Source organism: Vanessa atalanta, chromosome 10, assembly GCF_905147765.1.
Source record: "Vanessa atalanta chromosome 10, ilVanAtal1.2, whole genome shotgun sequence".
In the NCBI taxonomy this organism is placed as follows: Eukaryota; Metazoa; Arthropoda; class Insecta; order Lepidoptera; family Nymphalidae; genus Vanessa; species Vanessa atalanta.
The window spans coordinates 8147321-8174813 of record NC_061880.1 but is presented as its reverse complement, the minus strand read 5'-3'; the positions used below and the strand labels follow the sequence as shown (position 1 = coordinate 8174813).

Here is a 27493-nt window from a genome sequence, read left to right as displayed (position 1 = left end):
ATATTATAATAAATATATTTTTCGTAAAAAATTACACTTAAAATTGAAGTACCTACATATTTTTCTTTTAAGCTGAAAATGTAAAGCGCTGTCCTGTCCAAGGACGACTTAGTTAGCGACCGGGATTTCGTTTGGGCTTTTTTTTTCATTTTGTTTGATCAAATTATTTTTAAAGGAAAGTCGAGTTCTTGGAAAGTAATATAACACCTCATTTAATTGTCTTTGTTTTTGATACTAAGTCAATTTTTCATTCTATTTATCTCAACTGCGATATTGAATTACGTTTGTAATCTTTTAAAATTCTTTCTACTATTCGAATCTATTGAACATTAAATATTAATTCTAATATATAAAATAGTGAATGCTTAGTAGGAAAATAGATCTGTTAAAAACACACTGCAATCTTTATGTTATACAGATAAATAGCTATAAAAGGGACATGTCATTATATCAAAACAAAAAAACAGACAAAAAAACGTTCTACATTTCAAACATGACGTTTGCTTTTTAAGGTGTATTCAAAAGGACTATTTATTTACTTAAGCCCTTCTATCCTGTCAACTCAAATGAAAAATATTTAAACGAGTTCAACCATTCGTTATTACACCGAACGAAATTTACACAACCGGACAATCAAAAGAATATTCGAGTAGATGTCCCTTTAGACTTTACTCGAGCCTACATTTCTAGTACGTTTGATCGTGAAATTTCGAGAGGTTGCTTCCATAATGGGAACGTGAGACCTCTGCGAAGGGACGGGAAATTCGTCCTTTGTGAATTCGAATTATGGCCCATTTTCGCATAATATCTCCGAGGTAAATCACAGGTGTGGACTTTTGAAAAGAAAATGATAATGAAGTCGTTTCTTTCAGCTTGCTTCTGAAAAGGTGACACGTCTTTGGTTGCATTGAGAGAAACTAGTGCGCGTTATACACGCCCTTTGACTACGTTGTGCTTTGGGCGATCTGTGACACGCTTTGTTTGTTTAAATATCTTTTCATAAAAGAGATTTACACTTTTTAATTAATACATTGGCGTCGATGATATCATGACTAATTCTGATCATAATTAGTCTGACATAATGAAGAGTGCCTTGTACAATTTAGATATAATCATTGCAATGAACTAAAAGGGATTATATTACCGCTTTTTTTCAGCTTATGGCCTAAGTGTGTAGCTGAATCTAGCTAAACACAAATCTAAAATGTTTAATCTAAATATATTGGTTAATGCTTAATCGATTTGAATTTTTGTGATGAACTAAGTAGTGGCGCTGTAAATTCAATAATTTTATACTATTGAGTTGATGAAATTGTGGATCCAAGAGGTTGATGGCGGAACTACACAACGACCACTTGTAAAACCGCCAAAGTTTCAGTCTATTTGGTTTGCTTTGAGTACCATACACAAATCTAAGTATCTACTACATCGCTTCTACATTAAAATTATTTTTTATCGTTTTAAATGACATGGACAGTCTATGTATGACTCCCAGCGTAAATACTGAAAGTTTATGTACAATTATGGATTTTGCGTTTTTGCATCGGTTGTTTCTTGAAATTATAATAATTCTAACTTAATAAATATATATTGTTGATGTTGATTGATTGATGATATATATATATATATATATATCATATATAATATATATATATATATATATATATATATATATTATATATTCTTGCCACCACTCCACGCGTTCAAGATTTATACAGTACCTATATTTAATTCATATTTGTATATATCTAAGGACTTAATTTTTATAATTCTTATATAGTCCATTCACTTTACAATTTATTGATATTTACAAAAAGCTCGAGAAGTCACATAAGTTTACGATTTTCATGTCTTTATATTTGACTAAAGAGTCATGTTTTTTAACAATTATATAATACGAGTACTTTCGGTATTAATTTTTTATTTTACTTGGAATCATTACGTTTTCTCATCTTTTTCAAATAAGAGTTACACCTGTTTTGCAATAATGCTTATTATAAGTTCAAGGGTTCTTTGCAGTGGATAATAAAGGCATATCATTTCATTTTATCTGGATCTACCTTTAGGTAAATAAACAGTAACCAAAACATAAGCAAAATCAAATCCATAACATCAAGCATTGAAAGTATCTTAGCAATGTGATCACTCCGTGTGTAGCAAAGATAGTTAAAAATAGAAAATAGTCATTATTCAAAAATAGTGTAGCGAATATTGTTGTCATTTGTGATACGTCGTTGATTGAAAACATGTGGCTACGTTTCATTGTATTAAAGAAAAAATAATAAGAATGTGACAGAAATAATATTATTTTCTTGTTATTTTAATTATTCTTTTTTCATTTTCATAAACCTAATATTACGTTTTAATAAAAACGTTTTTGTAGAACGTTCCTATACAAGTTGCCCAAAAAGTCGAATGATTCAATACACTGGAAACCTAAAAATACTAATACTTCAAATAAATTTATATATATATATTTAGTTTTCAAATATTTATAAGATAATATAAATATTTTTAAAAATGATTGTGTACTTTAATTTAATTTATATGTGTAACTTTCGAATAAAATTATAAGTTATAATAGAAAAAAAAGTAAACATTTTTGGTATTCATTTGGGTAGAAAGTAATAATCGTAATACACTAAATATGAAACCGCAAAACTGGTAACTAACGCATTATTAGATTAGTCACCAGCACGTTGGTAATGTATGACTTAATTAATGCTTCTAACTGCAACTTAAATGAGTGAGCACGTGCCATTCCAGTCAGCAATTGCTAGCGTGGCGTGGGACCACTCATTTGATGTTATATTTATACCAAATTAATGCAATCACGAAACGTATTACATATATTAAGTTTGGTACTCACTAAGGGTATTGGAGTACAATATCTTCTTCTTTTGCCTGCCATTTATTAATCCCGGCTATTGCAAGAGTCTTCCGAAATACAAATTTACGGTGAACATACGTTAAATTAAAGTGATGCGTTACTGCTTCTAAATACAAAGGTTTAAACAGACTTTTTTTCTCCTATCAGACTTGACAGGATAATATTAATTTGATTTTAGTATTAAAATCGTTTATTTGAATGTATCTACGTAAAATCATTGGTACGTTACTGGACATTAAATATTTAAATAAATGTATTTTTAAAATGTATTAATCACGAGGATCCCAGGAATCTCTAAATTATTTCTAAGGAATAAAGTAAGATCTGTGAATGTCTTAGTAAGGTCTTCTTTCCCTTTTGTAGAGAAGGTTTGGTGTTTCCACCATGCTGCTCTAATATGGTTTCGTAGACAGAAATATATCTGATATCTGATACATTTAGGTTTCCGTACAATGTTTTCCTTCACCGCTGAGTACAATATGAATAATTAATACAAATGCTAGTTATGAATACACATTCGTCGGTTAACTTTCAAGTGCTTCTGTTACTGGGCAATCTTGGCTCTCCTAGTTTTCGATAAAAAAGTCTTATCTTTGTATTTGTTCTGCTTTTGCTATGCGCCTAAAACTTTAATCTCTTAAAGTGCGTACCGGTCAGAAACAGGTCAGGTTAGAGGCCTGCTTACCTGTTTGTTTTAATATAAACGCGCTTCGACTCGAAGCGTTGTTAAGGCAGGTTTTTCATTTCCTTACATATTGTAAAAAAATCCGAGAATCTTTTTTTGTGTAAACAAATCTTCACAGACGTATTTTGATCTTTTAAAAAAAGTTAAACCATCTTTTGTATCATTTTTTTCTTGTTTTTTATTTCTAAGGACAATTTCAATAACAGACGCTCCGCCGCGAACTAAGTCACTTGTAGTGAGTTATTTGGTCTCCGAGCTATTTCCAATTCGTACACACCCTAACATTACAACAGTGAGCATTCACATCCAAATGTTTGAAGTATTAACGTTTCAAATATGCCTAATGGAGTGTCACCAAATTCCTTATTTCACTGTACATGATTATTATGTCACATATAAAATACGATACCATTATTGAACATAATATGCTAATATAACTGACTAGTCTCGCATACTGTACAGTGTACACGTAATAATTAAACTATTGTATTTAATAATCTATGTAACTAATTGGTGAAAACTACGGAGTTTCATGACAGTTCTTTTCAGTTTCTACCTCTTTTTTTCTTCTTTCTAAATTTGGATTTGCAAAAGTATGCGATTTCTTCTCTTGTAATTACGAGGAATAATTAAATAATTATTTAAATTGTGAAACTATTTTTTGTTGTTGAGTTTCTTGCCAGTTTTTTTCTGAAGCTTTAATTTTATTAAATCATGTAAAATAATTTAAAAGTGCTCGCGAGAGTCTATTTGAATAAAGCCTATTTTGATTTGATTTCAGTCGATATGGTGAAGATCTATGATTATGGCTTATCTATTTTAGCAAACTTTAGAATCGTTACGATTCCTATTTATTATATTGAAAATTGTCACAGTTATTCGACCAATAAAAATCTAAGTGTCTTTCCTCAGTTTCTCAAATCAACACGTAGTGTCTTTTCCATAACAGTTTTTAATTTGAATATAAACCAAAAAATTATCATTACTATAGAAATATGATTTTGATTTGCAACATCAATTGACGCGCCTTCGGGGTAAAACCGATTAGTATACCGTGACTCCAAGCGGCATGTTTTCTGTTCCATTGTATGTGTGTGGCGTTTATACTATACTTCGTTTCTAGATATATTAAATAATAAAATGTATTTAGTTTATTAACTGTTTATTCATAGGTTTCTTTTAAATTATTATTTTGAAACCATCGAATTCAATGTCTTACCTCAACTTGGTCATGATGGCCATATTTGTATACTACTAATAGTATGGCCATGTGGATAGGTCAGTGGATTATAGGGATCAATCTATTATGATTTGTCTTGTCACTAGAGTTTTCGTTTATTGTGTGTATAGGTTTTATAATACAATACTGTCTCAATAGTTCATTTAATAAATTTTAAAACATTGTTAAATTTTAATAACATACTTATTAAAAAAAAAACAAATAAAATCTAATTCCAGAACAATTATTAACATATTTATTTTCACTTTAACTAAGTGCATACTAGCTGTGAGAATTTTTATTGGCCAAGAATTAGATTCAAACCTACGACTTGAATTTTTAGGCATTTTAGATAATACCAAGTACTAAGGTTCTATTGGTGTAAAAACTTTGATAATAGTTAAGGTTTTTATTTGTAGGTAAAAATACATTTTAGCAAATGCCATTTATGAAATTTCATATTTTATAGAAGAATTTAACATCAAGAAAATAAAAACATTCGGAACAAGACAATGATCCATAAACTACATTATGACAAACCAAAATATACCTCTGCGCTTCTTTAGTCAGAGGCCTCCCACGCAAAATTATGCCTTAACTTCATGTGATAAAGTTAAAATTGGTCTGTTTGTTAAATTCGTGATGAGGGTAAAGAAAGCCGCCGTTGATTTGTGGATAATACAACACTGTTTTATGGTTTCCGTTTTATAACGAACTGTTTGGTTCAACGGTATTTCAATTACATACTTGACATCGTTATTCATGATTATTTTACGTTTAGAAAAAATGTTAAACAAAAACCTAATATAATATATTGTATTCGAAAAGTAAAATTTCAACATTTACAAATAAACCGCACTTTTATTTTGTTGAAAACCAATTAAATTATTGTTCAATATTATATTGGTAATAATGCTTACAAAGTAAATACAATTGTTTTTCATTGATTGTGCTCATTATGCATCTGCCTTACTTATTATGTACATAATGAGACTGAAGCGGATTCGATAGATGTTATCCGTCGAATAAATTTGCTGTAAAATGTACATAATTAAAATTAGTGTTCTTAAAAATATATCCGTAAGAGGAAATTAACATTCACGAATATGCATTCAGATATACATACATATACACCTGCCCATATTTATTATAATGTCAATAATTTTAATGTTTTTATTATTTCCTGTATAATTTATAAATTTAGCGACATCGTTGCATTGAAATATATAATTATTTCGTATTCAGTGTTTTTGTTTTATTTTATTAATAATTACGTCGATTATGTGTATTTATACTATTGAGGCTTACGACAATGTTCCATTACTTTGCACAAAATTAATATAGACGTTAAAAAACGTACAGTATAAGTACATATACAAGTAGTGTTGGATTTGCGTCGATTTTCATACAGCACCTTGAAATTCAACGAATATATAAATTTAATCGTATAAAGCTAAAGAAAAAAAAAATTCACTTTTTACGATTTTGTAACCTACATTCCACCTTAATAATAATTTCACAATCAGTAATTTCAATGTTAATAAAGTATATTTAGATTTTTCTATAACAATTTAGATCGATAATTCACATTTATTAACAATATATTGATAAAATAAATTTATTGCAAAATATTATTACTAAATATATAATACATAACAATTATTAATTATTAATCGACATCAAAGTGTACCCCAACTTGTTTCCGAACAATATCTCTGAGCTTGGCTAGAATCAAGGTATCTTGGTGAGTAAGGCGTGGCGATTCTATTAAACCTGAAACATCAAACAATTTAACGAACTTTGTAACGATATTTTTGTTTACTAACAACTATATTGCGCTTATTACTTTGCGTTATATGTTGGCTCTATGGTTCAGTGGATAGAGCTAAGGCTTACAAATTACAAGCTCATAATATACGTTTTTATAAAATTTCTTCGTTTCATTTTACAAATTAGCTTATGCATTTTTCCAGAAGTTGAATACAGCCAAATTTTATTTCTATGCAGCTCATACAAAGGAAATCAGTTAGGACAAATGAATAATGAAATGATTCGAGTCCTTACTCTTATTATACACATACAAAAGATGTTACACACACACTGTTGATCTAGATACATTTGACTCGTGTTGCTTCATATATATATGCATATATAAATTCATCTAATGAAAAAAACAATGCCTGTCTTAAGTGAAAGAGTTTGGTTGATATAATTTAAGATTAAAGTAATTATAATGTATAAGTTGACAAGCATTTTGATATGTAATATTGATATTAGTGAGCATGAAATGGTGCATCTCCATGTTCTTTATTTGAATATTGCGGTAACGGCATATTAACTTTCAATGAATACCCTTGTATATATGTATGTATAATATATTGTACCCCCTTTTTGTTTAACGTATGTGTATGTAAATAATTTCTGGGTATGCAATAAAAATGATTTGAAGTAAGGATTAAAACTAAAATAATATACCTGTAATATTATAAAATAATATATATGTATCTAATGAGCATGTAAGACCAACTTAAAAGGAATCTACATACGTCAAAATAATCAAACAATAAATCCCAAATAAAATTCTTATACTACATGTGAACTCAAGACATGACACTAAACAATCGACCTACATCGATCCACATTTTAAATGCCGAAGAAAAATCTAGAACAATTTTAGTCTTACCTGCTTTAATACAACGTGCCGCTTCTATAGCTTCATAAACAAGGCCAGCACTATTTTCAAAATTGTATTCATGTTTTGAAGAATGTAGTGTTATTTTTTCTTGTTTACCATTGACATGTGTCAAAGTTAGAGGAAAGTGGAACGGCTCTTCTATCTAAAAATTACAACAAAAAGTATATTAGAATAAAATAAAATAACTGCCTGCATATTATTATATTTTTACAGATACAACTGCGTAATAATTATAAAAACCGGGCTAAATAAAGTAGGCATTTACTAAAGAACCGAAAATACAACGAGCGCCGATCATATTATGAAACAATTGTAAAATCGTGCAAATGTGCTTATCAAAAAATAAATACACTTATATAATCAAGAAATAAATACAATAATATAATTCAATTTCTAACAGATGTTTTAATTCCAAATGAAACTTTTTTCAAAGAGAGTTTGATATCGATGTTCTTATCTTCTTCATTTAGCACGTAAATATTTTATTACTAATTATTGTATTATTAATTTTATTAATTTATTACTTATTAATGACTAATTGTCAGTTCAACGCTAAACAGCTGAAACGATCGTAATAAAATTAATACCAAAGAGAATATCCCAAGAGATAGTGCTGATTTCATAATTTTATATGAATTAATCAAATTAGAATTAAATGTAAATGAATTTTGTCACCGTGTATTATTAAATAGGTATTCAAGTCTTGAATAGATAATAATAACACACTACAAGTGCCTATTGACTTGAAAGAAAATGATGATAATATCAAAAATGATAATAAACTGTGTATTATCAATTGAGATGTTCAAATGCATAGCTAAAAACTTAAAATTTTAATAACACGGATTCAAATTTACTCCACGCAATGCGTTGTTTGTTTTTTTAATAATCAAGTTTTTAAACCACTGCTAAAATCATGCCAATCCAACAATCCGGAGTAGAGCAGAAGAAACCTTCTTCTTATGAAGAAGGTTTTTGACATTTAAGGATTGTCATTTGTTTTTGCGTAATATGATGTTAATATTAAGTGACGGTGATAAATTTAAATATAAACATACCGTGGCTCTTCCTTTGCTTCCAACAACAGTTGCTTTATTCCAAAGTTTAGCTTTTGTATGTAAATTGATGACAGCACGCCTTCCGCCTTCATATTCAAGAATAATCGTATCTATTAGATCCACTCCATCATCATTCAATTCTCCAACTGCAGTTGTTTTAATTGGTTCATCTTTGAAAATGAATTGTGCAAACTGCAGTGCGTAAATACCAATATCAAGAACAGCACCACCTCCGAGTTCTTTTTTACTAAAGAATAAATAAAATAATGTAATAATTATTACTATATTATTAATATATATTTGGTAAATATTTATTAAGTACCTTAATCTGTCAACATCTGCAATTAAAACTCCAAAGTTTACTTCGACGAATTGCAAGTCGCCTAGATTATTGGACTGGATTTCTTTTTCCAATGATATGTATAATGGATTAAACCGTGACCAAATAGCTTCCATTAGAAAGAGTTTTTTCTTTCTTGCAATACTGATTAAGCTTTCGGTTTCTTTGTAGTTCAAACATAACGGTTTTTCGCAAAGTACGTGCTTACCACATTCGAGGAACATTTTGGAAAGGCGATAGTGATCTGGATTTAAAGCTCCAATGTAGGCAACATCTGAAAAAGTCAATGGTACATTGTTCGATTTTTGAAAGTTATTTTATCTTATTCCAAATGATAGACATATTAGCACATTATTCATTTATTATTATATTATATTATTCTATTGCTCCAACTGTAACGGCTAAATAAAATTGTTTAACATAAAATCGTAATTCTTCTATCGTTTATAAAAGACAATTAAGATATTCATTGTTTTTTTTTTACTGCCATATCTTATATCAATAACCATTTCCAGATTGCTAAAATGGAATATTTTGTATTTCTTATTATAATCAAAATTATAACAATTTCACTGTTACCAATCTCATTTCCCTTTGCCATATCTTCATACGAGTCATAAACTTTGGCAATTTTGTGCAATTTTGCGAACTCTTCTGCCCTCGATTTATTTCGTGCAGCAACAGCAGCTATTACTTGATCACCTTTCTTAGGACAAGAGTTGACAGCATTGACAAAGTCATGCGTAATCTTACCAGAAGTAACAATGCCCCAACGAATAGTCATCTGAATTTAAAAAGTATATAAATTTATTTAACGTGTAAATTTATATTTTAGCTATTTATTGTGTTATTTTGTAAAAAAATTGCCAAAATGAAAAACAAAAATTCATGCAGCACAGAAATTAATCAACTGCCAGCTTATTTGACTGATATTTCTGATATTTCTTTCAGAAATCTTTTGGTTTTGGACATTAGGTAAACGTTATCGGTTTGGGTAGATTTTTTTTTTATTATACCTATCAAAATATTCATAATAATACAGAAATAATGATAAGATATTGTTATTATCCCATTTAATAAAAATTAAATATTTATAAATCAATCTATATACTACGTAATTATTTAAAATACTAATAACGTCTTAGAATAAAAAAAACAGGTCTGAGAATGTTTTCCAACTAATAATTTGAATATAAAAAGTGTTATTGAAAGTAAACCCAATCTGATGTTTACAATTTTTAAGATAAGTTTATTGAACACGTCTAGATTATGGTGAGGTTAAAAACGACAAGAATAATAGAATCGATACCACTATTGGATTTAATCTACTGTTTGTACAGTTTTTAATTTACAAATCTAGTATTCAAAGAGTAACCTTAAGTACTGTTTTTAGATAGCCTTGTAAATTATTAATATTAATTAAACTTATATTTCTATAACTCCGTCAAGTTTTCTGACAATCTGGTTAATAGTCCGTTACAACAATGATATAGTTTCGCATTAGGATTCCATAACATTAAATTTATGTTTTAATAAATAACAATAAATGCTATCTGAATGATCATTTTAATTAAAGTCATAAAAAGAATCAAACCTATTATTAAAACCAAGTAACGTTCAAACACACACTCAATAGAAAGAAAATGATTAATATATTAATATTTTTTTGTAAATTAATAATGTATATGTATATTGAATCAATTACTTGCCATAAATTGATGATTTATGATGTTACTTTAATTGTTGAAATCAAATTTAAATATTTTTAATGATATTGTTTATATTTATGTTCATTAATATTATTGTAATTTAACTTCTTGATTTTTTTTTCTTTTAACTTTGTAATTAGTCGATTTTATTGTACTCGTAGATTTTATTTTTGTCTCTGTCTGTTGTCTTTTTTACACGCATACTCTAACATTTGTACTATTTTTAAGTGGAAACTTTATTGGTTTATGATTTAGTAATAATTCCTTAATTCTATGTAATAACACACTGTATGTTTCCCAAATATTAATAAAATAAAAATAAATAAAATAAAATATATTATTCAAGCCTTCGACTCTTTTGCTCTATCATTTTATTATATCAAAACAACAACAACAAAAATATAGGGAATAATTCAAATCAGTAGTGAATATGGATATTAAAATGAAAATCTTAGTAATTCGTAATGTGTGTCGACGTAGTGAAGCCGTGACAGTTTTTATTACACAACTTTGATACATAAATTATGTTCTAAATATCAAACAATACATTTTAAAGAAATAATACAATTTATTAACAATAAAAATGTGCAATTAATATCATAACAGTTCTTACGTTTTGTCTCTTCGTCTGCGCGATCACAAATGATACAATATATTTATCAGCTAATTCATTTCCTTATCTGTATGTTAGAGTGCACTTATGTTATTATTGTGATTGTTATTTATTATGGTTTTGTAATATAGCTAACAACTATCTCATTATAAATGCACTTAAGCGACCTTCAAATTAAATAGTCTTATTAATAGGTTAACTTGCACTGGAACAGAATAAACAAATCGCACCTTTGCAATAATTATGACGTCAATTCTAGCTCAAAAATATAATACAGATATATTTGAATATATCTTAGATATTGCTTAAGTTGTTTTTTTACTTGTAACTAGTTGAATCCCGCGGCTTCGCTCGCGTTTTAGGTGTTGGTTGTAATGTGTTAAAAAAAAAGTACTTCCTCGGAGTTCAAGTTTGCTTCACACCAAATTTCGTCAAATTCGGTTCAATGGCTTGGCAGTGAAAGAGCGACAGACAGACAGACAGAATTACTTTCACATTTATAATATTAGTATACATTTGTTAGCGGACGCAAAAACTGGACACCTGATGGTGGTCACACACATCCATTAGCCCCGTAAGAAATTTTAATCATTCCTAACATTTCCAATGCCCCACACAGGCTCACTCACCCTTCAAACCGGAACACAGCAATACAAAGTCTAGCTGCTTGGCAGTAAAATATATGATTAAAGAAATATTTATCGTATTAAAATTTTAAAATCTAACTGGAATTTTTTTCGTTCTACATTGTCATTTTAGACGTTTATTTACATTAAAAGTGGACAGAGAGTAACATAACACTTAACTTTCATTTATACTACCGGTATTATTATTCTATTATAAAAGATATAATGTATATAAGGTATAATATTACATACAATTATAAATGGGGTATAAGATATAAGATGATACATAATTATAGAATACACTTACTCTATAATTATAGTACTTGTAGTTTAGATACACGAAATGGTCCCATTATTTGCTTGTCTTTTCTTCTATGAAGACCGCACATTAAAATTTGAACAAGCACTGACTTTTTCTCCTTAATTTATGTTAATAAATCATAAAAGGAACTCGCCGTTTGTCGGTGAAGGAAAGTATCGTGAGGAAGTCTGCAGTTATTGAATGAAATTCCACCGTATGTATCCAACGAACCGACGTCATCTACTTGAATTAAGTTATGATATAAGCTTTTATAATTTATCACCTTACACAGTGATTCATTTATGCGTTAAAAATCATGGTTGTGTTGCGATTACTCTATTAAGATATTAAACTTAAGTCAAAAATATCTTAAAACATTTAACAATTGCGGTTAAAATAATCATCTAAATTTAAAGTAAAATTCAATGGAGTTGACATCACTGGCAAATTTAATTGCCATCCAAATTAAATGTCATTTCCATTGGTAATAAATAAATAAGTACTTCGTTTAATCGCTAACCATTTTGGTTAATTAGTGGAATTAAAATCTTATGCCGCGACGGCGATACGATTGAAATTTCGTTTTAATGAAATTAATAAAGAATAATAATTATATTACTACAGGTAATTATTATTATTATTGATAGTGACGCTGATTGTCGGAAAAGAGTAACTACTAAGTTTCTTGCCTGATTTTCTCGATAGAATCTACATTCTGAACCGGTGGTAGCTTTATATTTATTTTAATCATGTGTAAAGTATCAAAAATGCAGCAAGAGTCCAATAAAGTATATTTTCAATAAAGTATATTATAAGATTTTAATACTTAGATGAAAATTAATTAATTAATAATTAAATCCCAAACATCATTTAAATGTTAATTTAGTTTTAAAACTACATAAAAAATACATTGCAAATGTATGGCTATTAGCCTTCGCTCATAAACTGTCAGCACCGTTAGATATATAAGCCAATTGTTGTGTACTAAATGAGAACGCTAATAAACATACAAAGTATTACTTTTTAGGGGTATAATAAAAAATGAGCGTGTAGTACCCACCCAGAACCGTCTGCATAAAATCTTTCACCTATCTAGCTTTAAGCATTCTTAATATATTTATATTTATACAATATATTTATACAAAAATTACAAAATTGGCTGAATTGGGTTCAAAACCAGGCAAGCACCACTGAATTTTCATGTGCTTAATTTGTGTTTATAATTCATCTCGTGCTCGGCGGTGAAGGAAAACATCGTGAGGAAACCTGCATGTGTCTAATTTCAACGAAATTCTGCCACATGTGTATTCCGCCAACCCGCATTGGAGCAGCGTGGTGGAATATGCTCCAAACATTCTCCTCAAAGGGAGAGGAGGCCTTAGCCCAGCGTAGGGAAATTTACAGGATGTTAATGTAAATGTAATGTAAATTCCATGCACTTACTTATAACTAAGTAACTTGCTAACTGAACTTTGAATTATTATAGGCAATTACGGCTCTAAAAAATGGGTCGGCTACGTAATCATCAACGGTATTACTGTACAACCAACATCTAGATTCTATCATTCGCTTATATTAAAAGTTAGTATAAACATTGCTGTATATTCGCTTGGTTTACAAGCTATAATCACATAATATTATTGATAGAACAAAACAGAGCTATAATTCTGAACGTTTGACATATTTACGTCCAATTAAATTAGATAATTTTGAAATGCACATTGTTGGGATCGAATCGAATGAAGTATGTTTTATTTATTTCATATTTGTTAGAATTGTTGGCGGGCTGGTAGAGCCAACATTAGAAAGAGAACGAAAGACAATTAGCAGTCGTGCAAACATGACAATAAAATAATAACTCCCACTTAACACTTTTTACATGAATATACAAACAGTCTTTAGGTAAATATATGTATGTATGTAGATTTAAATATAATCAAACATTATTTTCTCTATAGGGAATAGTTCGAACAAAATATGAATGCAGCAAAAAGGCTGGCACGGTTACCTCATTAATTAGAGGATTCTTTAGCCTCTAGAGAAATAGGTCGCGGACCATCGTAGTGTACTCGTGATACTTTTTTTTAAATGAGAGGAAAAACTGCAAACTTTGCAAGCGAAGGCTGAAGAGGAGTGTACATTGAGATTCAAGTTGCGAAAAAATGAATGTTTTTTTTTTTTGTTATTTCGTTTCGTTTTTAGAAAAATATAAATTAGGCTCTTTTGATTTTTTATCGTTTAAGTGTTGATAATAAATTGTATAGAGTAATTTTATTGTGTGTTTGACTTTGTTTGTTTCTTGTTAGTGCAGATGTTTCGTTTATAGCATAAAAACTAATGTTAGAATTTTATCTAGTATTTCAGAGCAAGATGCCTATCTTCTAGTTTGTTAATCTGCTTCGTTATCCTAAGAGCCGAAACAATATTTAAACAATTACCATGAATTATGGTTCAAAGAATATTTTTATAGACGATTTGTTAATTTCTAACTAATAGATAATCTACAATGTTTAGTATATGTAAAATAGTTACAATATTTAATATGGATGTATATACAATTATCGAAATCTTAATCTTAAGGCTTTTATTATTCAATGTAAAAAAATTATCTTAATTTTGCTTTTTTTTTAACTTATATATACTATTTCTCCGAAACTTCTATTCTCAATTGCACATTTTTCATCAGTTATCAGAATTAAATTATAGAAAAGAAAATAACTATACCTGTTAATTACTCCAGCTTGACTAAATCACTAAATCAATAGTAATGATTTTAATTTAATATTTAAGCTGGGACTTCAAATTAATATACATAAATTAATTTACAGCAGAAATAAATTTGAAAAGTAAGCATCTTTACAGAAGTAAAAATCACCAAAACGTCACATCACCAATATATAAAATCACCAATATAAGTTAAAGTATGCATGAGTATTTATATACTCATGCATACTTTAACTTATATATACGTTTTAAATTATACATTTTTATTTAAAATATGTTGGCAAATATTGGTCTATTGGACATTGGATATTGGCCATGTAAAAAATATTAACCATCTCTTATATTCAATGCACAACAGACCAGGACAAACAGTACTAAACATTGTTGTTTGGTCGTAAAATATGTGATATCCAGACTTGCGCAACCACGGATTAAAGCTACAATGCTATTAATAGAGGTGTAACCAAATATAATAAATATAAAATATAGCTGTTATCTGCTCTCTTATATATGCACTTACCAGTTTACTTTCTAAGCTTCTATCACCAAAGATTGTCTGTAAGAGATCGCTATACGCGATAAGACCGCCTTTGCGTCAAGACCGATTTGTTATATATTATTATGTTTTACTTTCTCTAATGTTAACTCAATCTTAAATTTTGTGCAATAAAGTATTTAAATAAATAAATAAAATATAACAATAATCTACAAATTTCAAAGTTTCAGAAACGCTAATAATATACTCTTTAAAGGAACTAAACGTACATTATTTAGTATAATAAAAAACGATTTAATCTTTAAATATATAAGGATATTCACGATCGTACCAATCTTGAAACATTGTAGCGAACAATTAACTAAAACAATCATTAACAGTAACGATCGTGATAAGGGCCAGCGACAGATGGAAGAACTAATTAGTGGCGCGTAGGATTGTACTACAAGCCGAATTGTTCTCTGTGGGTTTACGGAATAAATCCTTTTGTAATTTATACGTGTGTACACGTATTATACCGGCTTTGTTAGCGACTGGTCTTCGGTTACGGGGATATTGTATTATTATCACTAAGGAATTTATATTTATAGAATAAAAATACACTTGGTGGTAGGGCTTCGTGCAAGCCCGCCTGGGTAGGTACCACCCACTTTGCAGATATTCTAACGCTAAACAACAGTACTCAGTATTGTTGTGTGCCAGTAGGAATGGTGAGCGAGCCAGTGCAACTACAGGTACAAGGGACATAACATCTTAGTTGCCATGATTGGTGGCGCATTGCCGATGTAAGGAATGGTTAATATTTCTTAGCGCCATTGTCCTTGGACGGTGGTGACCACTAACCATTAGGTAGCCCATATGTCCGGACGTCTCGTCCGCAAAGCTATACTATAAAAAAAAAAACCTACAACTATTCATACACTTGCAAATTATATAACCTCTATACCAATACTGGCAAAGATAAATATGAATATATATATATATATATATATATATATATATATATATATATATATATATATATATATATATATATATATATATATATATATATACATAAAGCTCAAGAGTTTGTTTGCGTTTAGCTTACGGTAAGAATGATTTGAAGAATAAATAGTATTAAGGCCGTATTTATTATCGTATAAATTCACTATTTATTGAGAGTTGGAGCAGATTGTCATATTATATAACCGATAGCGAAACTCTTTTGTGTCATTTAAAAAAAAACCCTAAGAATAATATTGTATAGAATAGTTTCTAAAGAACGGCTTAGTTATTTGTATAACTTGCCATGATTATGATTAAATTAAATTAAAAGGTGTAATAGAAAATGTACCGGCAATAAGCCTCTAACTGATAATTAATCTTCAATCGAAGTTACTCAATTTTGAACGCTCATAATCATTTAAATTTGGTAACGGGATATTTGAATGTAAAATGTGATATTTGTGCTTTATAATTTGACATCATAACATTGAAATAAAACTAGTTTTTTAACGGATTTAATCGCGTATATTAATTATTTTTAACATCCCGACGTTTAAAAATAATTAATATACGCGATTAAATCCGTTAAAAAACTAGTTTTATTTCAATGTGTAATAATCGCGAAAATCTAAGACAACATTATCATAACATTGTTTTTTTTTGACAATAATTTCATTTCTGATATTACATTTTGGACACAACTACATGTAGCAATCACATACCATAATAGAATATTTATCTATCTTTTTAAGCATACAAGGACAGTATTATGCATAAATGCCGATCGAATTAAAAATAATTTGATCAAGTAACTAAAGAGATGGAATTTACTTCTAGCTCTTTAAAACCAACTTATATAATACATGCAACAAGTTTTCCGTTAGTCTATATGTCCAATTAAAACTAGGTTACACAGATAATAAATTAGCTGATTTAATAAGTATTGCAACATAAAACCTTTTTGAATAAGTCATTATTTCTTGATCTCACTATAACGTCAAGTTTGGTACAATTATTGTAATAAATAATGAATTGGAAATATAAAGGATATTATGCTCAGTTCCATCAAAAAGTAAAGTCAAAACGTTAATCCTCTACCATCACGTCCCACGACAATAATATAAATAAGTAATAATAATAAAACTATCTTCGTGGTATAGCTAATTATTCCCCTTAATATTAATGACAAGATATAGGAAGTTACTAATTATTCATAGTTAATTAGACGAATCATGAATGTAGTTGTTACAAACTCCAATTAATGTCTCATACGACTTAATTTCAATCTCATAATGTATCTACTATGTAATTAATTGAAGAACATTGTCATACAATGTCAGAAATTATAATCAGGGCAAATTTAGAAATATACTATATAACCTAATCATTTGAGATCATGTTACCTACTTTTAAGAGTCGGTTGTTATGCAAAGTTTGGTTTATTGATTGAGATTGAATTTCGATTCATGCAAGCTCATTTTCGGATCACAGCTCGAGGCCGTCCTCCTCAGGGCCGTTTCAAACAAGCGTCAACGGCCACAGGGTCACATCCTATTTTTTAAGATTCAGGCTTCATATGCCCAAAACGACACCTTCGTTTTCTGCTGGGCGAGGTCGGCCTTTTCCATTCCCGCTTCAGAGTCTCCTCATGTACCATGACGATCTCACAGAAAAAAACTATGACCCCCGGCGTCGATTCTCTGCGGAGCATCGCCAACATGATTGCTCGTAGGAAAAGTCTCGTCCAACCTTGCAGATCAGGATCTGCCTCTTCGCATTCCATGCGGAGTACGCCTCCAGCGAATGCTGTGCGGTGGCTCGATCCGCACCAGTCGACATCGCTTCACGTCCGATCTTACGCAGTTATTTTTTTTAATCAAGTATCTTTAGAAAGAGGAAAATTAAATTTATGATGGCAATTGGTCTGCATAAAAAAAAATGTTGATTTCAAATGTTTACGGGGCTGGTATTACATGTGAGGCTTATATATCTTCTCTCAATGTTCTTATGGATTATTATGTGAATAACCGATTATTATTATAGAAGCTCAAATCGTCAATTTGGTCTTGCATTATTAACGTTAAGCGTATTTGCGTCGCAACTATCTTCAAGTACTTAGTAAATAAATCTGTTAATGGAACATCTTGTATATATAGTTTTATGTATGAAAACAACGTAGTGAAAGCTATTTTAAGTTTAAATTGATGGAGTTCTTGTTACTTCGTTTATGCTTTTGTTATAAATTTTCCAATACAATACGACAACTGCTGATCAGATCGATAAATTGTAGAGGGACATACATATCTTAATTATTATAAATTTTCTTCAAATGAAATCTTCAATCGCCTTGCATTTTAACTTATTTTATTCAACAAATGTTCTAATTCTCAGATAGTATAGATCCGTAGTAAAATTAAACGGTTTATTTTTTTATTTTGTTCAGTATAAAATATGTATATTCTTATCACAAGGCCAGTGTTCTAAAATTCTTAGAAATACATCACGCATTTGTACAGGAAGCTTTGATTGTTTGAAAGAGCGAGTTCCGTCAGATTTCATCCTTATCGTTTAATAAATGGAAAAATATTAAACTTAAAAGTCAATGATGAATTCTATAACTGTTAATTGTATACATATCATTAGTAAAATTTTTGAAACAGGGCATAGAAGTCAACCGTAAATTCTCCTACCTTTTAAGAAGACGAATATGAAGTTTATTCCGTTGTACTTTATGATAAAGTCCTTCTGACTTAACTCCAGTCACGCTGATCTAAAAAACATGCCAGCGGTTGGATGTATTACAGTGCACACAACAAAAACAGTTTCACCTCTAATACTTAACTTTTACATTTTATTTAATAGTATTCAGTAAAATGAAAACTATGCTTGCATAAAAAAAAAAACATTTTTGAATGTGAACAATAAAATCTCTTACAATTTTGCAATAGTCTCTATCAGTCTGAAATTTTCGTACAATATGAAAAAAAAAAACAAATACATCTAGATAAATAATATTAAAGAACAAACAATGATTTATCATACTATACATATTTTCCATGCTAAGGTACAATGCGATGCGAGAACAACAGCAGGCAGGCACCACTGAATTTTCATGTGCATATTTTATGTTTATAATTCATCTCGTGCTCGACGGTGAAGGAAAACATCACGAGGAAACCTGCATGTGTCTAATTTCGACGAAATTCTGCCACATGTGTATTCCACCAACCCGCATTGGAGCAGCGTGATGGAATATGCTCCAAACCTTCTCCTCAAAGGGAGAGGAGGCCTTAGCCCAGCAGTGAGAAATTTACAGGCTGCTAATGTTAATGTTAAATAATGTAAAAACGATCAATTGCACCCAAAAAAGTACAAAACACCAGTGTCCGGTATATCGATATCAAACGAACAAAAGCAACTTCATAAATTAATTAACTCTTATTAATTTTAATCGAACAACGCAAAGCGGCCCAATTATTGTTTTCATTATGGAATACGATAAATTGTCGAGCAATGAGAAAAATTGCTTAATTAGTAACAAACGTAATGAGCAACGCGACGATACAACATAAAGTTTAATGTGGTTACAGTTATATAAAATATAAATTGATTTAAAAATGTTTTTCTGCATGTCGATGCACTTAATCTTAATGCAACCCCGTTGTGGTCATATTTGCTGAATAATCGTGACGTCACAACGTGATTCTAAAAAGTAAAAAAGTATTTAATAATGTTACTCGATAACGTAAAAGAAAATAAATTTATTAGAGCAACATTAATGAAGGTAAACAAGATTAGCTCTCCGTTATAACGCATTTATTTAATTACATATTTTATTTTAAGGAAGTTCCTACCTACGCTCTTTAAATAATATAATATTCAAAGTTCAGTTCGTTAATTTTGTTTCGTGATATAGTTAGGTAGATGAGAACTTGAGAACGCCGATAGACAACGGTGCTGTAAGAAATATTAACCATTCCTTACATCGCCCATGCGCCACCAACCTTGGGAACTATTGTGTTATGTCCCCTGTATCTGTAGTAATTCTGGCTCACATACCCATCAAACCGGAACACAACAAGACTGAGTACTGCTGTTTGGCGGTAGAATATCTGAATGTGTGGTACCTACCCCGTCTGCCCTACACAAAGCCCTAGTGAGAAATACCAAATGGAAAAATATATTTGTCTGCTAAATAAACGACGATAATTTTTTGAAAGTCAATGTATTTGAATAAGTATCTGATACTAAATTTATTTTTAATGCAGATTTTTTTTTGTTTATTTCTCATATTGTCAAAAGTATTTTTACCATTATTTTAGTCAGATTTAAGTATTCCATGATTGTTAGTTGAAATGAAATGACTCGTTGGTATAGTGACGATGAAGACTAGTGAAGAAGTAGTGAAGGCCATCGCAGTGGTTTAACTGGGTACGAATCCCAAATAACCCGGTTATCCCGGTAATCCCGGTGGGATTTGCCTTTCCATCGGATTATGTATAAGAAGGAATTGAGAGAGCACTTGTGTTTGCACACACACTTACGCACGTTTTTATGTCCTGCGTAGTTGATTTACTTAAGGCACACACATCACACGCCGTAATTGAAAACGTTCATGAGGACAAAATCACTATTCCATATGTATACGAATTGGGTGGGAGATTATTTAAAGCAAAGTTAGTAAAAGTAAATAATATGCACTTTCTTTATATGTAATTGTGATATTAAAATTGAATATAAACCTTGACGACTCGATTGACGACCTCCGTGGTCGAGTAGTGTGTACACCGGTTTTCATGGGTACGCCACTCCGAGGTCCCGGGTTCGATTCCCGGCCGAGTCGATGTAGAAAAAGTTCATTAGTTTTCTATGTTGTCTTGGGTCTGGGTGTATGTGGTACCGTCGTTACTTCTGATTTTCCATTACACAAGTGCTTTAGGTACTTACATTGGAATCTGAGTAATATGTGTGATGTTGTCCAATAAATATTATAAAATGTATATAACCGCGTAGAAGATAATAAATAATTTAAAGTATTAAATTGGCTTTTAATGCTAACTGCGAGTGGCTACCGTAGAGATGAGATGTCTGTAGAGTTGAGTATTATGTTAATATGAATAGTTAGTGTGAGTCATGAATAATGTATGAAAATGTGAAAATATAAGTAAATGAGCACTTATTGGTATTTCTTGAGTTGGCCGTTTAACGTAACTTGCGATACTCATTAAAGTATTGCCAATATCGACTGTAATGTTCGTTTGTCTGTTTATTTAGGTGCAAGCTTCATGAGTCACTTCCACTTCTCCCGTGGATCTAAAATTTTGAATGATGAATGATAATTTTTTTTATGACAATTAATATAAAATAAATAATTCAAAATATAGGTTTCTTTAAGTAACGTTTTACAAGCACTTTTGCATCGTCTTTTACATAACTATATTAAAAGTAAAAGCTCCCAGCGTTTTGGAATTTAGATTCTATTAAAAAGAACAGACAAGAAACGCAGAAGGAGGATTTACTGACTTTGCAGAGTCGAAAACTTAGCGGTATAAGCTTATTTTTACATCTCGTGTTCATACAATAATTATTATCAATGATCACGAAAGGAGCGAACACAATCCCGCCGTTTCTTCTATCCGTGTTGAAGGTCTATCTTAGTGGTTTTAGTGGGAAGAAATCCTACAAAACTCGGTTCCGCTACAGGGGCTCGAGTACCTCTCTAAAGGTTTCCATTGCGTGAAAAACGAACTCACGGTTCTGAAATTTTTGACAGTTTACCATCTTTTCATAATCTAACGATATTTAGAATTTTACCTGACATATATAGAACATATTTCATGTACATGAAGTAATTGCATCAGTCATTTTCAAACTCGTTTAGTCGTCCGTGAACTTTATTGATAACTTAACTGAGCTTGTTAATGTGTATAAAAAATACAGTCGTAATTTTGCTTTAAAAATTATTTTATTAAAAAAAAATCAAAAAAGATATTAACCCAAAATTGTGTAAATATGATCTGAGATAATATGTGCGAAAAAGTTAGTAAATTAAGAATTCCCGCCTAGCCACACCCCGGAAACTACGTGCTATTATTGAAATAGCCTCTTAAGAAAAATAATTTGCAGCTTAACCCACTAAACTGCTTTGTTTGTGAGTTCAAGTATAACTGTTATAATACAGTTATAACTTGAACTATATGATATATTTTATTTTTAATTATTGCGTTCGGAGACTTATAAATACATAATAACAATACTTAAATGTTTAAATATATATAATGATAGATAGATGTAAAGGCGAGTTGATAGTGTGAAATAAAATTTATATATTTTTTTTTCACCTTTCAGATCTATGTTTCAAATAAAATATATAACAACTTGAACATACATAAGTACACTACTCGTATCACTAAAGTTTAATAAAAACATTTCAATCTTGTAAGTTAAATATGGAGAGGAGTATTGTATACGAGACCGGAAGTTTTCCCACCTGGAGATAGGATGACTAAGCTACTCGAATAACTCACTTTTGAGGAACAAACGCAACCACTGTACGAGAAACGAGGATGTTCTCATAACTTTTTTTTATTTTAATAATAGTCTGTTGTTCCAATCTTTTGAAAGTCATTAACAAACTTTGATGAGTAATTGCGTTATTTTAAACCGAAATTGAAAATCAAATGGTACAATCGCAATGTATGGGATTAATAATATTTCTTTAAATTGTTAACCCGAACCAAATTCTTGTATATAATCTTGGCTATACGGTGTTTGTCATCTATAGAACGTTGATTAAGCTTCATAGTTTATGCTATAAGGGAAGTTACAGTATTGAGTTATATTGCAACAAATTTTATATACATAAGACCAATTCCGACATTCTAGTCGTAAAATCTACTTGTATAGAAAACAATATTTGAATACGGACTATCTTGTAGCACATCTAAATATTATTTTCGCTTTACTTTAGTTATGTTCTTGTCATATTTTAGGTTTTGAAGAATAATATGTAATTGGCGCTATAATTATTGGCTTACAATGCCCTTACATACAACGCTTGCTTATTTTTGTATGATTTTATAAAAAGTAAATTAAAAGGTTCGTTTGTTTGGCGAAGAGGCCGTTTTAAGAAGATCAGTACTTTATACTTTTATTTATTTTTTATTTTATTATTAATTTTAGATTAGGTTATGTTGATGAAAATAAAAAAAAATACGTAAAATACTCTCTTACGTGACTGTTTTTCGTTGTTTCTTTATGTCTGGTAATGTTGTAATTCATTAATGTCATTCGATTTAAATTGTTTGATTATAATAATTCAGTTTAAACCAGAAGCCGAAATCCATTTATATGGTCCTTAAAGTTCTTAATAAACTTGCCGATGTTTTCGTGATCGATTGCAGCCACGTCGTATAAGGGGCTAGCCAAATGCAGGATATATTAGTGCAGAGGTTTGTTCGCTAACACTATGTTCTCACTCTGATAGTAATCTGACAAGGCCAAATGTGAGCGTTGTAATATTTTTAATTTTTCTTTTTGAAGGTATTTACTACTAATTACTACTACTACTACCAATATATTTTATATTATTTCCTACTAAGAATTATCGACTAAAAAATTAACTATTAATCATTCGACTCAGCCTTAAAACCTTGTGGAAATTTTACTTTGCTTCTATGTCAATTTAGTAAAAAAAGAAAACAACTTTATGACTCTAATGGGGTGTTATTGATCTGTAAAACAAGGTCATATTATGTATGTATGTGTGCAACATTACACACAAGTACTTTCACACATATTAATATGACCTTGTTTTACAGATTAAAAAACACATCTACAATCATATTACACACTAATTCAGTTCACACAAAAAGCTGTGTCACTTAAATGTAACCCGACCCAATTCGTAATAGGTCACGATGTTAAATAAATGTAGGATTCTAGAGGCACTTTCCAACTGTAACACAGCGTCAAAATTGTGTTACGTTTTGAATAGCGAATTAAGAACTTGAAGTGGGCTTTAGAGGCACGGTGGAACCTCGTGCTGCTAATGAAAGTGGTTAATGATGCTATCCAACACAGTGGGTAGTTGCGAGTGTTTTTATAAAACTACCTCATGTGTAAGAAATAAAAATAAAAATGTTTCAAAGCTTTTTTATTTGTATAGCGTAGAGGTTATATTTAGTTTAAGTAGCATATCACACTAGTTAAGGCTTAAGGTTTAAATTATAGAACAAAAACTAACTTTAGGATCCCATTAAAATACGAAAGAAAAGTATTAAAATTTTCCGATAGCAAATTAATTTTACAATTTTAAATAATTTTGTCATACCGCGGCAGATTTTTCTTGAGTCACTTGCACTGGCTCACTCGCCCTTCAAATCAGTTTGTATGTGATGGTTTGGTGGTAAGTAAGCAAGTAAATTTCATGATCAACGGAACACCCAGATCCTTGTAGTCGTTGAATTAAAATAATAAATAAAACGCCAATGTCGTTATTATGTTTTATTATTGAAATCAGAATAATTTACATTGTAAAAAATACACATACTCAGTAATCATTACACTAAGGTTAACAATTTTTGTATCTATTTTACAATGCCAGGTTTTTTTTTTAATTTTATTAATATTTTGGGATAAAATTTGCATATATAGCGATCTCTTGTTGCAACTTAAATTATACTATTTTTCCAAACGTTAAAGATTCTCAGAAATTTGACGAGAATTTGTTGAAAAACATTGACTAAGTTTACCATGAATTTTAGAAAATAATTTGAGATATTTTTCGATAACTTACCTCCAGTTTATGAATCATTAGTCAGATCATCTATTTTGCCTTTAATTTGAACGCTTATTGGTTGCCTATTGCATCTTAAGCTACCAACAACCAATGAAAATTCAGACTGAAGCCAAATTATGTCATTTGACTAGGAGCGGAATTTCTCAAACTGCTTAGATGTCATAATGGTGACAAAATATTTTTCGTTATATTAAGCAAACTGGTCAATGTGGGATAAAAATATTTTACATGTTCAAGTATATGTATTTATTGTAAAATCAATATGGGTGCGGTCTTTGGTAGCTAAGTGATAAATTATTACTAAAGATTATTGTTCCTTTCTATTAATTTTCACCGAACATAATATAAATAAATATTTATAATCAGAGCTGTACGAATCATAAGCACACAAATAACTACACCATTTATTTTTAATTGATTTAAATGTCAGATTTTTTGCAATTGAATTGAGTATGTCCGGGTTTCGAAATTAAGCCTAGTCATTCTTTGGCATATCGAAGCAAAAACATTCTTTTGTTATATTATAAAGCTATTAAACCATTTACCATTTATTATTTTTTAATTAAGTTAAAGAATGTCTAAACAATTATATCATAATTCTATATTTAAATATAATCAATACGTAATGAAACCATGCATACTAATCCTGAAAAAACAATATTTTTGATTTTTTACTTTTATAATAAAATAAATAAAAAGTAATAATTGTAACAAAAAAATTATCGAACGTTAATTCAATCTTATATTCTAAGTACAGACTTATTCATTAAATTTTTTTACACTTACAAGTATTAAAAATAAAAGCTGCATCTTTGGAGTTTTTATTTCCTAAAACAATTCTATTATTTATTGAATTACTGTCACAAACTTGAATACTTAAGCGATATGTATATTTTAGTGATGAGACGAGTACACTACTAATTGACTAACCACACGCGGACTATTGATACTGTTACAACATTTCTAAGTCGCCGAGGGAACGCGACAATTTACATGGAGAAGGCAGATGAGGTGGCTTTAAAGTCTTCGTATATCTACGTAGCTATCATATACCTAGTACCTAGTAAAAAAGAAATAATCATCTAACAAAATTATTTAAAATTTGAATGTATTTCCAAGACAATCGCTAGCGATTGCCGAGTGCGGTCAGTATTAGTCAGTATTATTTAGCTTAGTGCATGGTTGATATTATTTCAGAAATATGTTTAAGAGTCCCAATTAAATGAACATTTCATTTCCTTAAATAATATAAATAAGAAACAAATCTGAAAGATATCGGGTAACTTATATTGAAATCAGAACACTTCTACATCCCATCTCAATACTTAAATTTATCCCTAATGATAATGGACAAACCAATAGAGAAATAAAACAGAAAAAGCAGTTATTAGGTACAGCGGCAAACAATCAAAGCCTACCATCACCGAACATCGACAGTCGTCTCTTAATAAATTATTTTATACAGAAATTTTATCCAATATTTTTACACACCACGAATTTACATTAAAAAGATATCAATGTCAGATACGATTGGAATCAAAATCAATTTTATTGGACGGACGGACAGATGCCAACGAAAGGAAATTAAAGACGTAAATAGTGTTCAAAATACTGGTCGTTAAAATGAGACAAAGATAATTTCAAAAATGGAATAATTTGGATTCAAATATGCATTACGTTAGGTTATTTCGCCAATCGTCCTGGGGTACTGGCGTCGTGCAGTTTGTTGCACACCATCGAGATTGTGCTGTAGGGGGGCAGGGTTTGCCACCAGGTCGTTGGCGACGTAAGATCCTCCGTGTTCGTAATGCCGATCCAACACAACCACCGTCATTTCTGCAGGGACTCCATTCACCCCAGTCCGATACGCGGCAGTCTAGAAGCTCTATTGAATGAAAGAAATCCTCTTTACCTTAAAATATTACCGATATGTTTAAGTAAATGCAAACTGACACTTATTTTCTTAATAATAAATTATGCATTAAATTCCTTTTAGTCTGCTTTGTTATAATCCATTGAAGAATTTTATTAATAGATTATAATGTTGATGAATACTCCTTATCCTGTTTCTAATATATTAAGACTCTTTACTATTGTACGTTTAAAATAAATATAATATTTTAAATTACATAGAAACTTACTCGCTCTTTTCCGCTTTCTACGCTCGGCTGGATCCGTATTGTCTGCGCGCAGCTTGCGGCGTCTCCTCGCGCGGTAACGTCGCGCGAGACTCCTTAGAGCTGACCGCTCGCTGGCTGTCGGTCCTGACGTCGGCAATTCGTTCGCTGATCGAGGCTCTTCGGTTGTACTCGCTGTGTTGTTTGTACTGATTGAATGATCAGAATTAATT

The 27493-nt window shown here is 30.1% G+C and overlaps 2 protein-coding genes across 2 annotated transcripts in view; both read right to left on the bottom strand.

The window, feature by feature from the left end:
• Positions 1-5188: 5188 nt before the first annotated feature.
• LOC125066962 (trans-1,2-dihydrobenzene-1,2-diol dehydrogenase-like) lies at positions 5189-11297 on the bottom strand. The gene is made up of 6 exons (XM_047675299.1): positions 11210-11297; positions 9467-9671; positions 8870-9161; positions 8548-8794; positions 7478-7631; positions 5189-6567 (listed from the first exon to the last, which is right to left on the bottom strand). The coding sequence occupies exons 2-6, from the start codon at positions 9669-9671 to the stop codon at positions 6464-6466; spliced, it is 1002 nt and encodes a 333-aa protein (XP_047531255.1). The 5' UTR covers positions 11210-11297; the 3' UTR covers positions 5189-6463.
• Positions 11298-25881: 14584 nt separating this feature from the next.
• The window catches only part of LOC125066935 (spondin-2), a 56269-nt gene continuing 54657 nt past the window's right edge, over positions 25882-27493 (bottom strand). Inside the window, exons 7-8 of the mRNA XM_047675265.1 lie at positions 27285-27469; positions 25882-27028 (exon numbers count right to left, since the gene is read on the bottom strand). Of these exons, the coding sequence (XP_047531221.1) occupies positions 26817-27028; positions 27285-27469 (397 nt within the window). The 3' untranslated portion in view covers positions 25882-26816. The remainder of the gene's footprint in view (positions 27029-27284; positions 27470-27493) is intronic.

Bases quoted from the DNA above. Each gene is read 5' to 3' on its own strand.
- LOC125066962 (XM_047675299.1), bottom strand. From the start codon at position 9,671: ATGACTATTCGTTGGGGCATTGTTACTTCTGGTAAGATTACGCATGAC. The intron at 9,162-9,466 runs GTAACAGTGAAA...TGACTTTTTCAG, and splicing joins GGCAAAGGGAAATGAGATTG to ATGTTGCCTACATTGGAGCT. The intron at 6,568-7,477 runs GTAAGACTAAAA...TTGATGTTTCAG, and splicing joins GGCACGTTGTATTAAAGCAG to GTTTAATAGAATCGCCACGC.